The sequence below is a fragment of the Nerophis lumbriciformis genome, linkage group LG01 (assembly GCF_033978685.3).
Source record: "Nerophis lumbriciformis linkage group LG01, RoL_Nlum_v2.1, whole genome shotgun sequence".
Classification (NCBI taxonomy): Eukaryota; Metazoa; Chordata; class Actinopteri; order Syngnathiformes; family Syngnathidae; genus Nerophis; species Nerophis lumbriciformis.
In genome coordinates, this window is record NC_084548.2 from 7,349,477 (window position 1) to 7,367,414 (window position 17,938).

At 39.3% G+C, this 17,938-nt stretch overlaps 2 protein-coding genes across 6 annotated transcripts in view; both read right to left on the bottom strand.

Moving 5' to 3' along the window:
• The window catches only part of usp19 (ubiquitin specific peptidase 19), a 58,466-nt gene extending 50,999 nt beyond the window's left edge, over positions 1-7,467 (bottom strand). For 2 of the 4 annotated variants that reach the window (XM_061974150.1, XM_061974143.1), the window contains exons 1-2: positions 7,114-7,466; positions 1,727-2,115 (exon numbers count right to left, since the gene is read on the bottom strand). In XM_061974150.1, the coding sequence (XP_061830134.1) occupies positions 1,727-1,943 (217 nt within the window). In that variant the 5' untranslated portion in view covers positions 1,944-2,115; positions 7,114-7,466. Of the gene's footprint in view, positions 1-1,726; positions 2,116-7,113 lie in introns of all 4 variants that reach the window. The other 2 variants (XM_061974135.1, XM_061974127.1) reach the window with 1 other exon arrangement.
• A 6,352-nt stretch (positions 7,468-13,819) lies between these two features.
• The window catches only part of lamb2 (laminin, beta 2 (laminin S)), a 176,575-nt gene continuing 172,456 nt past the window's right edge, over positions 13,820-17,938 (bottom strand). For both annotated transcript variants that reach the window (XM_061974168.1, XM_061974160.1), the window contains one exon: positions 13,820-14,584. In XM_061974168.1, the coding sequence (XP_061830152.1) occupies positions 14,448-14,584 (137 nt within the window). In that variant the 3' untranslated portion in view covers positions 13,820-14,447. The remainder of the gene's footprint in view (positions 14,585-17,938) is intronic.

A 17,938-nucleotide genomic window follows, 5' to 3' on the forward strand; every position in this document is an offset into this window, starting at 1 on the left:
ATGCATCAAGTGTTCATTCAAGGCTAAGGCAAAATATCGAGATATATATTGTGTATCGCGATATGGCCTCTCGCCCAGCTCTAGTGCATAGTCAGTTGATAAAACCGAACCAAGAACATTGTATCGAACGGTTAATACAAATACATGTATTGTTGCAGCCCTAATACCACATGTACACACACTAAAGTACTGAAAATTAGTAAGAATGAGTACAATATAGTCTGAAAATGACATAATCACTGTGATAACGGACCCTGCTCGCAGTTTTGTTAGGTACTCATCTGGACTGTGGAACGGCACACATGTTTGTATGTCAGAAATTTACATTTGGGCCTTATGTTTTATTGTTTTGTTTTTAATGTTTTGTTTTTAATGTTTTTATGTGTGTAATGGATAGAATAGAATAGACTTTATTGTGAATATATTTGCATATAACGAGATTAAGGACTCCAATTTAAGGTGCGGTAGTGGAAACAAATATGGAATAAAAATAAATCACACAAGAAGTAATAAAGATAAAAAATAAGAATTGAAATAAGCAGACTACTATCCAATAAAAACAATAAGCAATCATAAGGTCTGCAATAAAGATTGATGATGATGATGATGATGAATATAGAAATTTGCAAGGTATCGGTTCAAATGTGAAAGGTACCTATTCCTAACTCTAGCTTCTTATAATTAAATATTAATCCAAAATAATTAACCTGACCTTCTGGTTGGGCAGGGGTGCACCCTTAAATTGGCTCATTAACCAAAAGTGTTTTAATATCATATTATCTCAAAGCTATTTTCACCAAGACTATGAATTATTGTGGTACTATTACTACTTTATTTAGTTATAACTAAGCAGGACAAACTACAATACAACTGAATTATAGGGATGTCCGATAATGGCTTTTTTGCCAGATATCCGATATTCCGATATTGTCCAACTCTTAATTACCGATACCGATATCAACCGATATCAACCAATACCGATATATACAGTCGTGGAATTAACACATTATTATGCCTAATTTGGACATCCAGTTTGGTGAAGATAAGGTCCTTTTTTTTTAAATTAATAAAATAAACTAAGATAAATAAATTAAAAACATTTTCTTGAATAAAAAAGAAAGTAAAACAATATAAAAACAGTTACATAGAAACTAGTAATTAATGAAAATTTGTAAAATTAACTGTTAAATGTCAGTACTATTAGTGGACCAGCAGCACGCACAATCATGTGTGCTTACGGACTGTATCCCTTGCAGACTGTATTGATATATATTGATATATAATGTAGGAACCAGAATATTGATAACAGAAAGAAACAACCCTTTTGTGTGAATGAGTGTGAATTAGTGTAAATGGGGGAGGGAGTTTTTTGGGTTGGTGCACTAATTGTAAGTGTATCTTGTGTTTTTTATGTTTATTTAATAAAAAACAAAAAATAAAAACCGATACCGATAATAACAAAAATTATACCGATAATTTCCGATATTACATTTTAAAGCATTTTTTGGTATCTCTACTGAATATGACTAAAAAACAAAAAATGCTTCCTAAGCCTAAACACCAATATTTGCGCACGCACACACTAGCTAAAAGAAACAAAATGGATTTTACTTGTATCGCGCTTTTCTACCTTCAAGGTACTCAAAGAGCCCACGGTGAATTTTAATGCACCGTGAATTATAATTAAAGTATGGTTGTTGTTTTTCTAATAATTCGTCCTCTGTACCTTTTTTGACCTCTGCAAGGACTCCATCCACTCCTGCAGCAGCGGCAGCGGCAGCTTTCTTGGCCTCTCTGGACTCCTGGTTAGCTCTGTCCTTCTGCTTCTTCTTGTTGGTACTGGAGGAGGACAGCTCTGACCTGTGGTCGCCGCCTCCCCTCTGCTGATGCTGAGCCCCGCCGCGACGGTTCGCCGTCCCAGAGCCACCACTGCCGGAGGACATCTTCAGACACTTGGCGCTTAGAGGCCGCCCGTCGCTGGAATCGCTACCGCTGCCGCTGCTGGAGTCTGGATCTGAGCTGTGCCGCTTCCTGCCTGGCCCAGCTATCTTGGCGATGACACTGGTCTGAAGTTGCCCAGAACAGAATCGGGAATGGTGATGGGGGAGAGGGAACCTAGAACAGATGGTAGAGGGACATATAGTAATGCAATGATCGTTGAATGTGCATCATCTCTGCTATGGGACCAAAATATCAATGTCGCTCACAATATACCGTATTTTCCGCACTATAAGGCGCACCTAAAAACCACAAATTTTCTCAAAAGCTGACAGTGCGCCTTATAACCCGGTGCGCTTTATATATGGATAAATATTAAGATTCATTTTCATAAAGTTTCGGTCTCGCAACTTCGGTAAACAGCCGCCATCTTTTTTCCCGGTAGAACAGGAAGCGCTTCTTCTTCTACGCAAGCAACCGCCAAGGTAAGCACCCGCCCCCATAGAACAGGAAGCGCTTCTTCTTCTACTGTAAGCAACCACCCGCCCGCGTAGAAGAAGAAAAAGCGCGCGGATATCACCGTACGTTTCATTTCCTTTGTGTGTTTACATCTGTAAAGACCACAAAATGGCTCCTACTAAGCGACCGGGATCCGGTTCATGAAAAGACGCAATCTCTCCATCCGCACACGGATTACTATTTCACAGCAACTGATATTCCTGTGAACCGCACTGTGGATACAACGGGAGCACGTACGGTGAATATTCGCACCACAGGGAATGAGAAGTCATCCTTCACTGTGGTTCTAGCTTGCCATGCTAATGGCCAGAAACTTCCACCCATGGTGATATTCAAAAGGAAGACCTTGCCAAAAGAGACCTTTCCAGCCGGCGTCATCATAAAAGCTAACTCGAAGGGATGGATGAAGAAAAGATGAGCGAGTGGTTAAGGTAAGTTTAAGTTTACGCGAAGAGGCCGGGTGGCTTTTTTCACGCAGCTCTGTCCATGTTGATATACGTATGTTTGTGATTGCACATTTGCGTACATTTTGGGAGTGAACAGAGTTGTTAGAACGCTGGTTTTTAATATATTATTAAAGTTTGACTGACCTATCTGACTGTTTTTTTGACATTCCTTTAGCGCAGTTAGATGCGGCTTACAACATGGGGCGGCTTATTGGTGGACAAAGTTTTGAAATATGCCGTTCATTGAAGGCGCGGCTTATAACCCAGGGCGCCTTATGGTGCGGAAAATACGGTATGTATCCCAGTCTGATACCGCAGTATCAGGTATAGATACTGTTGCAGCACAACTTAAATAAAAAATACCCCAATATTTGGACACACCTTCTCATTCAATGTGTTTTCTTTATTTTCATGACTATTTACATTGTAGATTGTCACTGAAGGCATTAAAACTATGAATGAACATATGTGGAGTTATGTACTTAACAAAAAAAGATGAAATAACTGAAAACATGTTTTACATTCTAGTTTCTTCAAAATAGCCACCCTTTGCTCTGATTACTTTTTTGCACACTCTTGGCATTCTATCGATGAGCTTCAAAAGGTAGTCACCTGAAGTGGTCTTCACTTCACAAGTGTGCTTGAAGCTCATCTAGAGAATGCCAAGAGTGTGCAAAGCTGTAATCAGAGCAAAGAAACTAGAATATAAAACATGTTTTAAGTTATTTCACCTTTTTTTGTTAAGTACATAACTCCACATGTGTTCATCCATAGTTTTGATGCCTTCAGTGACAATCTACAATGTAAATAGTCATAAAAATAAAGAAAATGCATTGAATGAGGAGAGGGTGTGTCCAAACTTTTGGCCTGTACTGTACACACACACAAGAAGAATATCTTATTTTCAATAAGGTTGAAAGTATTTCTCATAATTCTTCTTCTTTGTACTTTGTAAGCACTATTCATTTGAACAACCTCTTAAACTGGATCATATCAGTACAATGTTTAACTTCTTTACTTAATCCATTCCATCATTTAATTCCACATCATTTAAGCTGTTTGCAAATTTACCAAATCATCTAACTTTAATATTTTTGACTGGTGATGGGTCCGGCAACACCGATGCATCGGCGCATGCGTCGAGCTCGTAGAGCAAAACCCTGTGTCGGTGCGCGTACCGCTTTTAGAAAGTCACGTGACCGATCATGAGCTGTTTTGGTCACGTGACCGATACGCAAACTGTGTCGCACTGACACCTCCTCTGTGCCCTGTGAGCGGCTCTTTTCTACAGCCGGAGAAATAATACCCAAGAAGAGAAATCGTCTAAAATTTAATACGTTGGAAAAACTGTTTTTTTTAAAATAAAAATGTGTAAAAAAATAAATAAATAAATAAAATAAAATTCCCAGTCCACAAGCATCCTCATTCACAACACGTTCTCTTAAATTTCCATGTTATGATACATGTTCACATTATTTATTGACTGTATCTAAAAAAGATAAAAATATATTTTTATTTAAATGAAGATATGAAATAATCCTAAATGAAATACAATGACTTGGTTTATATTATTGTATATACTGGGTCATAAAATCAGTGTCAATTGAGTCGGTCCATAGGTTGCCTGTAGGGATTTTTAATGTCCAGCAGATATCAGTATTTAGTGACACAGTATCGACACAGTATCAATACAGTTTTGCAATGTGTCGAAACGCTTCATGACGCCTCATCGACCCATCACTATTTTTGACTCAATAAATGCAGTGTTTGTATGTTCTCTATATCCAACATTATGTATCAGTCTAATTCATTTTTTTTGTAACACGGTTAACGAATGTAGCGCACATTTGTAGTTATTTCCCCACATTTCTGCACAATAACTCAGATATCAGATATCGTTATGTCTCGTCTCGATTACTGTAACGTATTATTTTCGGGTCTCCCTATGTCTAGCATTAAAAGATTACAGTTGGTACAAAATGCAGCTGCTAGACTTTTGACAAGAACAAGAAAGTTTGATCATATTACGCCTATACTGGCTCACCTGCACTGGCTTCCTGTGCACTTAAGATGCGACTTTAAGGTTTTACTACTTACGTATAAAATACTACACGGTCTAGCTCCAGCCTATCTTGCCGATTGTATTGTACCATATGTCCCGGCAAGAAATCTGCGTTCAAAGAACTCCGGCTTATTAGTGATTCCCAGAGCCCAAAAAAAGTCTGCGGGCTATAGAGCGTTTTCTATTCGGGCTCCAGCACTATGGAATGCCCTCCCGGTAACGGTTAGAGATGCTACCTCAGTAGAAACATTTAAGTCCCATCTCAAAACTCATTTGTATACTCTAGCCTTTGAATAGCCCCTCTTTTTTTAGACCAGTTGATCTGCCGTTTCTTTTCTTTTCTCCTCTGCTCCCCCCTATCCCTTGTGGAAGGGGAGACACACAGATCCGGTGGCCATGGATGGGGTGCTGGCTGTCCGGGGTCGGGACCCGGGGTGGACCGCTCGCCTGTATATCGGTTGGGAACATCTCTGCGCTGCTAACCCGTCTCCGCTCGGGATGGTTTCCTGCTGACCCCACTGTGGACTGGACTCTTACTGTTATGCTGGATCCACTATGGACTGGACTCCATCCATCCATCCATCCATCTTCTTCCGCTTATCCGAGGTCGGGTCGCGGGGGCAGCAGCCTAAGCAGGGAAGCCCAGACTTCCCTCTCCCCAGCCACTTCGTCCAGCTCCTCCCGGGGGATCCCGAGGCGTTCCCAGGCCAGCCGGGAGACATAGTCTTCCCAACGTGTCCTGGGTCTTCCTCGTGGCCTCCTACCGGTCAGACATGCCCTAAACACCTCCTTAGGGAGGCGCTCGGGTGGCATCCTGACCAGATGCCCGAACCACCTCATCTGGCTCCTCTCGATGCGGAGGAGCAGCGGCTTTACTTTGAGCTCCCCCCGGATGACAGAGCTTCTCACCCTATCTCTAAGGGAGAGCCCCGCCACCCGGCGGAGGAAACTCATTTCGGCCGCTTGTACCCGTGATCTTGTCCTTTCGGTCATAACCCAAAGCTCATGACCATAGGTGAGGATGGGAACGTAGATCGACCGGTAAATTGAGAGCTTTGCCTTCCGGCTCAGCTCCTTCTTCACCACAACGGATCGATACAGCGTCCGCATTACTGAAGACGCCGCACCGATCCGCCTGTCGATCTCACGATCCACTCTTCCCTCACTCGTGAACAAGACTCCGAGGTACTTGAACTCCTCCACTTGGGGCAAGATCTCCTCCCCAACCCGGAGATGGCACTCCACCCTTTTCCGGGCGAGAACCATGGACTCGGACTTGGAGGTGCTGATGGACTGGACTCTCACAATATTATGTTAGACCCACTCGACATCCATTGCATTCGGTCTCCCTAGAGGGGGGGGAGGTTACCCACATATGCGGTCCTCTCCAAGGTTTCTCATAGTCATTCACATCGACGTCCCACTGGGGTGAGTTTTTCCTTGCCCTTATGTGGGCTATACCGAGGATGTCGTTGTGGCTTGTGCAGCCCTTTGAGACACTTGTGATTTAGGGCTATATAAATAAACATTGATTGATTGATTGATTGATATGGTAATCTTATAGTAGCGAGCAGTAAAGAATGTGAAGTGATTTGTTAAACCAAATATTGTGTGTTTTTTTTCCATATACAACAACCTATCTGGACTCGATAAGAGAATCGATAAGGATTAGGTTCGATAAAAGGATTCGATAATAGGCTCGAACTCGATCATTTCTTATCAAACATCATCCTTAGTGTGAACTAAAAAAAAGCAACAAAAAAAAGCATCCCAACAACATAATTGTTGGATATTACTGTGCTTAAATGCCTGGGCGGTGTTCCATTTGCCATACCAAAAATACAAAGAAATGTTATGTAACTGTTGCCATTATGTTAGCAGCATTGCATTTCAAGGGATGCAACCAGCGACCGGATCCGACACATTTAACAATCGTTTGTAGTTGTGTCACATGTAAATGTAAATAATAATGCATATAGGCTGCCGACACATGAATTTGTCAACATAACAACTAGTCGCAACCTTTAACGTCATTAGCTTGGGCTGAGCTAAAAGCTCGCCAACCATTTTGAACCAGCACAAACCCGGTATAGCTGCGGATAAAAGGCTATTATTGTGTCATATTGGAAAATAAAATAGTGTACTCACTGAAAGAGAAGTATATACGCAGTGTAATGTTTTCTGTGTACACAACAGCCGGTGACTTGTTGTGCGTCCTCCAGCCGGCTGTTAAAGGCTTGTTAGCCGCACCAGGCCGCACTGGAAACCCCGCAGTCAACGGTGCTTCTGGAATATTCTATATCTTTTATCCTGGACCCATGTCGGAAAAGGTGGTTCTTTATCATGTATTCTATTTTTTTTTTTGTCCGCAGCGACCGCAAAATAAAGCAGTTTTAGCTTAGCGACGCCATTAAGTGGGCCTTTGCAGGATAGAAGTATCACTTTGTTTAGGCACAACAAGCAGCTACCCGGAGGACGGGCCAGAAGAAGACCAGCCACATCCGGGACGGAGAGAGCACGTGACATGCATCACTTCCGCTTTGCGTATTTTTTTTCAGTTGGTTTATTTCAAAATAAAACGCTTGCAAGGCTTTAGTTGCGTTTATTTATTTATAGTAGGGATGTCCGATAATGGCTTTTTGCCGATATCCAATATACCGATATTGTCCAACTCTTTAATTACCACAAACTAACACCCTCCCCGGATTGTTAATAATCAAATGTAAACAATCAAATGTAGATACTTTTTCTTATGATCTGATCTAATTTGGACAACCAGATATGGTGAAGATAAGGTCCTTTTAAAAAAACCCAAAATAAAATAAAATAAGATAAATAAATTAAAAAACATTTTCTTGAATAAAATAGAAAGTAAAACAATATACAAACAGATACATAGAAACTAGTAATTAATGAAAATGAGTCAAATTAACTGTTAAAGGTTAGCAGCACGCACAATCATGTGTGCTTACGGACTGTACTATCCCTTGCAGACTGTATTGATATATATTGATATATAATGTAGGAACCAGAATATTATTAACAGAAAGAAACAACCCTTTTGTGTGAATGAGTGTGAATGGGGGAGGGAGGTTTTTTGGGTTGGTGCACTAATTGTAAGTGTATCTTGTGTTTTTTATGTTGATTTAATAAAAAAACCCAAAAAAAAACAAACAAAAAAACTGATACCGATAATAGAAAAATGATACCGATAATTTCCGATATTACATTTGAAATCATTTATCGGCCGATAATAATAATATCGGCAGGCCGACATTATCGGACATTTCTAATTTATAGCGGTTGACATTACAGAATTGTAATGTACAGCAACCAACCTTTTTTTGCACCACGGACCGGTTTAATGTAGGCATTATTTTCAGGGACCGGCTTCCCACTGGCGCCAGATAAATACAGCAAAAATAAGTGCATGAAAAATACAACTCACTATAACGCTGAATTTAATTTTTTATTTTTCTTTCTTTAATTTATTTCGAGCATGAACACATTTATCATTTCATTTTACATCATGTCCGAAAAGGAATAGGAAGAAGCAACTCTTATTTAATCCTACCCCCTTTATAAATAGTGGGAGCCCTGGGCTTGTTTCTTTGCAATGAGATCCCCAGCAGGTTGATGGTAGTTAGGGGTGTGGGAAAAAATCGATTCGAATTGACGAATTTGAATCGCGATTCTCACGTTGTGCGATTCAGAATCGATTGTCATTTTTTTTCAAATCGATTTTATTTTATTTTATTTTTTTACAATTAATCAATCCAACAAAACAATACACAGCAATACCATAACAATGCAATCCAATTCCAAAACCAAACCCGACCCAGCCACACTCAGAACTGCAATAAACAGAGCAATTGTGGGGAGACACAAACACGACACAGAACAAACCAAAAGTAGTGAAACAAAAATGAATATTATCAACAACAGTATCAATATTAGTTACAATTTCAACATAGCAGTGATTAAAAATCCCTCATTGACATTATCATTAGACATTTATAAAAAAAAAAGAACAATAGTGTCACAGTGGCTTACACTTGCATCGCATCTTGACAACACACTGTGTCCAATATTTTCACAAAGATAAAATAAGTCATATTTTTGGTTCATTTAAAAGTTAAAACAAATTTACATTATTGCAATCAGTTGATAAAACATTGTCCTTTACAATTATAAAAGCTTTTTACAAAAATCTACTACTCTGCTTGCATGTCAGCAGACTGGGGTAGATCCTGCTGAAATCCTATGTATTGAATGAATAGAGAATCGTTCTGAATCGGGAAAAAATCGTGAATCGAATCGTGACCCCAAGAATCGATATTGAATCAAATCGTGGGACACCCAAAGATTCACAGCCCTAATGGTAGCGTAACCTATTTTTATGGACTATTATTTTATTTATCATTTTATTTGGGGTTATTTTGTAGTTTTATACAGTATAGGCGACATATATAAACCCTCAGTTACAGTAGTAAATACCATCAACCAGCTGGGGACTGCAGATGGAAATCAGCCTTTGGCTACAATATGTCACATTTATATTTTATATGTTCATTAATGTGCATTGTATCATGTCACAAAGCTATAAACAAATACAACAAATGGCAACTTACTATGAGGAGTGTTATTGTACATATATAAAACAAGCGTATTGGTGTGTCTAGTGCAGTGTTTTCCAACCACTGTGCCGCGGCACACAAGTGTGCCGTGAGATACAGTCTGGTGTGCCGTGGGAGGTTGTCTAATTTCACCTATTTGGGATAAAAATATTTTTTGCAAACCAGTTTTTGATTGATTGATTAATTCAAACTTTTATTAGTAGATTGCACAGTACAGTACATATTCCGTACAATTGACCACTAAATGGTAATACCCAAATAAGTTTTTCAACTTGTTTAAGTCGGGGTCCACGTTAATCAATTCATGGTAAGTAATTATATTAAATCAGTAATTATAGTCTGCAAATGATGTGTTGTTGTTGAGTGTCGGTGCTGTCTAGAGCTCGGCAGAGTAACTGTGTAATACTCTTCCATATAAGCCGGTCGCTAATTGCTTTGTAGATGTCGGAGGCAGCGTGCAGGTAAAAAGGTATCTAATGCTTAAACCAAAAATAAACAAAAGGTGAGTGCCCCTAAGAAAAGGCATTGAAGCTTAGGGAAGGCGATGCAGAACGAAACTAAAACTGAACTGGCTACAAAGTAAACAAAAACAGAATGCTGGACGACAACAAAGACTTACTGTGGAGCAAAGACGGCGTCCACAATGTACATCCGAACATGACATGACAATCAACAATGTCCACGCAAAGAAGGATAAAAACAACCGAAATATTCTTGATTGCTAAAACAAAGTAGATGCGGGAAATATCGCTCAAAGGAAGACATGAAACTGCTATAGGAAAATACCAAAAAAAGAGAAAAAAGCCACCAAAATAGGAGCGCAAGACAAGAACTAAAACACTACACACAGGAAAACAGCAAAAAAACTTCGAATAAGTCAGGGTGTGATGTGACAGGTGGTGACAGTACACCAGTGACGTGCGGTCACTAGAGGCAGGTGAAGCGGGGCCTCACCTGCCATCATGGAAAGAAAAAAAATGTAAAAAGAAAAAAAAAAATTAAATTGTTATATGTATCCAGTGATTATACTATAAAGTTATTTTCCATTTAACGTCACCAGTTTTAGATTATTTTTATTCAAAATCGCTGAATTTTCACATTTGCCGTTCAAATACTGAGAAGAGACGGTGCGGTGAACAGCAGCCAGTTGAGGCACGTCAATCAGTGCCGCAACATGGATTGCGCAATGACTCGGCTAACTGCTGGCCTGCTGTGCAGTGAGACCGTATTGCTATATGAATTATATTATACATTTCCATAGTTTAGTTAGCTGAGGTATATAATGTACAGTGTATTTTGTCAACCACAGTATGTGTGTAAAGTATTTCTTGTGCTGAGCGATCATAAAACGGCTGCAAAAGACGCACTGGCTGAGGCTCGCCTCTTGCACCCCCGCCGTAGAATTGTTATATCAACTAAAGCCCACACTTAAACTTTCCACGTGCAAGATTGAATCTATTTAAAAAAATTATTTCATAAGAAGCCAAAAAGTGCAAAAACAATAATGTTGGTGTTGGAGGAGTTGTGAATGACTGCAGGGACACAACATTAGATACACCTGCACACTGCAGGTGTACCTAATTCACAACTCCTCCAACAAGAACATTATTGTTTTTGCACTTTTTGGCTTCTTATTAAATAACTTTTGTAACCTATTTTCATGGGCTTTCCTCTTTGTGATGTTAAGTTCCTGTTATGCGCTGTTATACAGTATATGCCTTGAGCTCTTATTTTGAAGGCGCTAAGAGCGGAAGTGACGTCACGTTGCGGAGGTTTTTGAAAGAATGTAAATAAAGTGGTCCTCGTGTAAACTGGAGCCTCCGTGTTTATTTTGTAGTTTCATACAGTATAGGCGACATTTATAAACCCTCGGTTACACTTTTTTAAATAGATTCAATCTTGCACGTGGAAAGTTTAAGTGAGGGCTTTAGTTGCGGCGCATGGACTTAATTTCTAAGTAAAGGTAAGACCATAGTAAAGTTTTTTTTATTAAATGTGCTTTTTTTGTGTGCTACAGTTTGTATGTGTAAAGTTAAAGTTAAGTTAAAGTAGCAATGATTGTCACGCACACACTAGGTGTAATGAAATTTGTCCTCTGCATTTGACCCATACTGAGTACACCTACTTTGAGACAAGAGCTATAGTGATGCATGCTTGGTTATGGTTTAAAGTCATATATAACAATTGTGACAACAACTTTTTACTGTCAACTGAGTTTCGTTTTTTAATAACAATAACAATAACAATAACAATAACAATATCTGATAGCTCAGTTACATCTCATTTTATTACCTATTCTGTGTTATATGTGTTTTATGTTGCACCAAGAAAAATTCCTAGTTTGTGAACCCGTTCTCAAACAATGGCAATAAAAACTATTCTGATTCTGATTCTGATTAATGATTTCTGCTGGTGGTGTGCCTCTGGATTTTTTCAATGCAAAAAAAAAGTGCCTCGGCTCAAAAAAGGTTGAAAAACGCTGCTCTAGTGGGACAGGCAAAAGTTAAGTCGGACAAAAATGCAGTCGTTTATAAATTATTTAATATTTCTCTGCGACCCGGTAGCAAATGCGTCACGGACTGGTACCGGTCCCCGGACCGGTGGTTGGGGATTTACTGATGTACAGTACAGGAACGCTGTATTAGGATGAATTAAGACTAAAGGTAAAGCTACACACCTGAAATTGTCAGACCCCCTATTATAACCAGGGCCGGCCCGTGGCATAGGCCGTATAGGCAAATGCTAAGGGCGCCGTCCATCAGGGGGCGCCACGCCAGTGCCACAAATCTTGGAGAAAAAAAAAAAAAAAGTTGGTACTATTATTTCTAAATACAAAAAATAATCCCACGTTAATTAAAATGCAAAGTAAAGCCTATATAACAGAAATATTATTTGTTACAACATAACGCCCCCCCCCCCCCCCCCCCCCCACCTTCGCACGGTGCGCCCCCCCCCTTCCCGTATCATGACTCTTTTTGGACGTCACCACATCAAAAAATCAACACAAGATGTCAAAACGGCGAAAACTGTCAGGTGCCCAGGGAAGAAAAAAGAGAAAAGAAGAGGAGGAGAAACGAGAAAAAGACAGAGGTAGCAGGTAGGTAACGTTAGCCTACATGAAATTATTTGTCTGTTACAGAATGTGATAGTAACCTGGCTTTTTAGCATTAAGCTAATGTTGCATGATTCGGCAATTGCTAATCAATAAATAGCTAGTTCTGTTTTAACGTCGGGTTAATATTGTGGAGGGGGCTAAATTGTTATGGAAAATAATAATGTAACGTTAGGTAATTACAGTACTCCCACCTTACATTCCTCAGGGACATTTGTATTAGATCTTTTAAGCAGGTGTTTTTTGTTTACATTGTTATTGCCTTCTGGTTAGCTAATGTTTGCCCTGCAGGTAATAGTCACTTTTCCACCCCTTTATATATTAGGTATAGTTGTAAGCCTAGTTGTTAAAGTGCACATCATTAATGTTAATTAAGCAATATGTATGTAAAAAATATTGTATTTCATATATTCATTTTTTATTTTTTGCATTCATTTATTTATTCATATTTTTTTTAAATCTTGTTAACTATTCTGATTGTTAATTTGCTTTCTTTAAGTAAAAAAAAGGTCAAAGACAAAGCTATTCGGTTTCTTGTGAGTATATACACTTCACTGCCGATGTGGGGGGGCGCCACCTAAAATCTTGCCTAGGGCGCCAGATTGGTTAGGGCTGGGCCTGATTATAACTTATATATAATTTCAATTAAGAATAACTTCAAGAGCAACACTGTGCATTGCTATTTATTTAGCAAAACTATCCATCCATCCATCCTTCCATTTTCTTCCGCTTATCCAAGGTCGAGTCGCGGGGGCAGCAGCCTAAACAGAGAAGCCCAGACTTCCCTCTCCCCAGCCGCTTCGTCCAGCTCCTCCCGGGGGATCCCGAGGCGTTCCCAGGCCATAGTCTTCCCAACGTGTCCTGGGTCTTCCCCGTGGCCTCCTACCGGTCGGACGTGCCCTAAACACCTCCCTAGGGAGGCGTTCGGGTGGCATCCTGAGCAGATTTATTTAGCAAAACAATATAAAATATAATATTGAGAGATTTGTATTTGCTGTAGTATGGACCAAATATGTTTTGAGCTTGCACATTACATCTAAGTTGTGGTTAATTCAGGGAAAGTTTCAACTTAAAAAAGAAAATACGCAAACAAACAAATAAAATATACTGTCCAAGCTTTATTCACAAAAATAAGGCACTGTAATACAATGATACCGTATTATCTAGCTTTCTTTGTCTTTGGTGTGTGAATATAAAAAAGGCCACATTGACAAGGAAAAATATGAACAATTCTAAGGATATAAAGTAATAATGTCAATAGAACAACGTTGTATTTTGAAAATATTTATATATAAAATGTAAATCTTGTAAATTGACTACATTATTCTTGTAATTGTTGAACTTTATATTATTCTAGTAATATATTTTCCTTTCAATGCGGCACTCATATTCATTTATATTGTAGAAAACTCTAGCGAGGTGAAAATTATGTATTTATTTATTTCTAGCTTATTTAGCTTCTTTGGCATAGCTTTGTTAGCAAAACTCAACCTGGTCTCTTCGTTGTCTCTTAATAACCAACATAAATAACTGAATAATATTAATGTAACAATGGTTTCTTTGCATTATTTTTTAACATATATTTGGACATACATTGACATCTGTAAATTAAATTATACACACATTTGTGATAGTACAGTACACACATTTACAACCATACAATTCCACTGAACAGCAATACAACTTGCACACATTCAGTACAGTATTTCCCACCAGTGACAGTACAAAGACAACTACTGGCACGTGTTATAGATCTGGATCTGTTTGTTGATGTCATTGAGGATGGCTTTCATCTTGTCTTCCAAGCCATCCAGCTGACGAGCTTTCCCTTCAAGCCTTCTCTGGTTATCCTCGTAGTTTTTCTCCAGTTCTGCCGGAACAAAACATTGGCCATGCTTAGTAACCTGCACACTTTTTCATATTGTGTTTTCCAGTGACGTGCGGTGAGGTTGATGACTGGTGAGGCACTGACTTCATCACAGTCAGATTTACAAACATATGAACCCTAAAGAGTATCTTATTCACCATTTGATTGGCAGCAGTTAACGGGTTATGTTTAAAAGCTCATACCAGCATTCTTCCCTGCTTGGCACTCAGCATCAAGGCTTGGAATTGGGGGTTAAATCACCAAAAATGATTCCCGGGCGCGGCGCCGGTGCTGCCCACTGCTCCCCTCACCTCCCAGGGGGTGAACAAGGGGATGGGTCAAATGCAGAGGACAAATTTCACCACACCTAGTGTGTGTGTGACAATCATTGGTACTTTAACTAAACTTTAACTTTACACATACAAACTGTAGCACACAAAAAAAGCACTTTTAATAAAAAAAACGTTATTATGGTCTTACCTTTACTTATAAATGAAGTCCACAACTAAAGCCCTCACTTAAACTTTCCACGTGCAAGATTGAATCTATTTAAAAAAGTGTAACCGAGGGTTTATAAATGTCGCCTATACTGTATGAAACTACAAAATAACAAACACGGAGGCTCCAGTTTACACGAGGACCACTTTATTTACCTTCTTTCAAAAACCTCCGTTCCACTACAACATGTCATCACTTCCGCTCTTGGCGCCTTCAAAATAAGAGCTCAAGGCATATACTGTATAACAGCGCATAACAGGAACTTAACATCACAAATAGGAAAGCCCATAAAAATAGGTTACAAAAGTTATTTAATAAGAAGCCAAAAAGTGCAAAAACAATAATGTTCATGTTGGAGGAGTTGTGAATTAGATACACCTGCAGTCTGCAGGTGTACCTAATGTTGTGGCCGTGCAGTCATTCGCAACTCCTCCAACACGAACATTATTGTTTTTGCACTTTTTGGCTTCTTATGAAATAACTTTTTTAAATATATTCAATCTTGCACGTGGAAAGTTTAAGTGTGGGCTTTAGTTGATATAACAATTCTACGGCGGGGGTGCAGGAGGCGGGGCTACTGGAGCCTCAGCCAGTGCGTCTTTTGCAGCCGTTTTATGATCGCTCAGCACAAGAAATACGTTACACACATACAGTTGTTGACAAAATACACTGTACATTATATACCTCAGCTAACTAAACTATGGAAATGTATAATATAATTCATATAGCAATACAGTCTCGCTGCACAGCAGGCCAGCATTTAGCCGAGTCCACAATCCATGTTGAGGCACTGAGTGACGTGCCTCAACCGCACCGTCTCTTCTCGGTATTTGAACGGCAAATGTGAAAATTCAGCGATTTTGAATAAAAATAATCTAAAACTGGTGAAGTTAAATGGAAAATAACTTTATAGTATAATCACTGCATACATATAACAATTTAATTATTATTATTTTTTTTTACTTTTTTTTTCTTTCCATGTGACTGCACGTCACTGGTGTTTTCACACAGAGATGCCGCAAAATAGCCACGTTGGAGCCATAAAAGTTGCATTTATTCACATGGGACTTTCATACGGAATTCAACAAAGATAATATTGCTGTAACCCTGCAATTTATTTTTTATTTTTTTTATTTAACCAGGAAAAATTACCGTATTTTTCGGACTCTAAGCAGCTACTTTTTCCCCTATGCTTTGAATCCTGTGGCTTAGAAAACGGTGCAGCTAATTTATGGATTTTTCTTCTCTAACTAACGGCCATAATGTTTTGTATTCAAAAAATAGTTTTCAACTGAAAAGGTGTGTTATTGATTGTGCTATAGGGCTATCTTTTTGACGAGTCCACTCACTGCAGGTGTAAAATGCACTTCCTGCTTTTGTGCCTCGAACCGGAAGTATATCCCGTTTTGTCTACTCTCCGTCTGTTGTGTTCCGCTCGAAGGGATTTCAATGTTTGTAAGTTTTACAATGAAACTAATACAATTTATACTTACTAAATGTCATGTCTGTGTAATCATGTTTTGTTTTAGTCATGTTTTTAGTTATTGGACTCTTTAGTTTCTGGCTTTTCACTCCCTTGTCTTGTTTCCATGATTACCCATTAGTTTTCACCTGTCACGTCACGCACCTGTTTCACGTTTTGAGTCACGCACCTGTTTTCGTTAATCATGTCTGTAGTATTTAAGTTCATTGTTTTCAGTTTGTCTTTCTGACGACATCCTCACATTTATGCTCTGTACATTCCTGACACTTGTTTTCATGTTCATCATTCATGCTGCTACTTTTGTCCAAGCCAAGTAAGTTTTTGTTTATTAATGCTATAGTCTTTTGGTTTCATAGTTTGTTCTCCGCCACTGTGCTCGCTTTTCGTTTGTACTTTTTTGCTATAGTCTTTTGGTTTCATAGTTTGTACTCCGCCACTGTGCGCGCCTTTTGTTTACTTCCTTTTTTTGGAGTTATAATCTTTAAATAAAAATGTACTTACATTCCCGTCTCGCCCGAGCCAACTTTCCGTTGCATCCCGGAAAAGCTAACACCCAAGACCAAGTCTTGACACTAAACCGGTGTTGGCCCTGTGATGAGGTGGCGACTTGTCCAGGGTGTACACCGCATTCCGCCCGAATGCAGCTGAGATAGGCTCCAGCACCCCCCGCGACCCCGAAAGGGACAAGCGGTAGAAAATGGATGGATGGATAAACCGTCTTATGTGCGATGTCTGTGGGAGTGTTTTTAATGCATATTTGCATGTGCTATCGTAATGTAAACAAGCTAACGTCGTTAGCATTATTGACTTACAATAGCATTCTTTTTTAATTGTTTAATTTTCCTAAATCCACCAAATAGTCCCCGTGGAGTTATTGAGTCTGTTTAGCTGATTGGAGAGCTAGCTTCCCCAGCTAGTGGGTCCATGACGATGACTTCTGTTTTGTTTGATCAACCGTTTTACTGCCGTTTGCCAGGCACTGTTTAGAAACAATTAAAGGATGTAAATAAACATTTACAAACTCCTTTGTATTGGTATATATCTGCGGCTTATAGTCTGGTGCGCGAATATATGTAAAAATATTTTTTTCTTCTAAGCTTTGGTGGGTGTGGCTTATAGGTAAGTACTTTAGCAGCAAAATAGCAGCAACTGAGCCATTACAGTAAATCCAGCATTTATCCACCTGTGTCTTTGACACAGAACCCAGCGAAACGGAATATTGCGGTAGCATCCTGCAATCCGACAGTTGGATATGGGATGAAACCCTTACACTCAGGCGGTACGGCCTCTGTTATGACTATGACACCACCTCCCAAGGTGGAAAATTGCCGTGATGACTTTGTCGGCCAATTTACGGAAAAACGAAAAACAGGAGA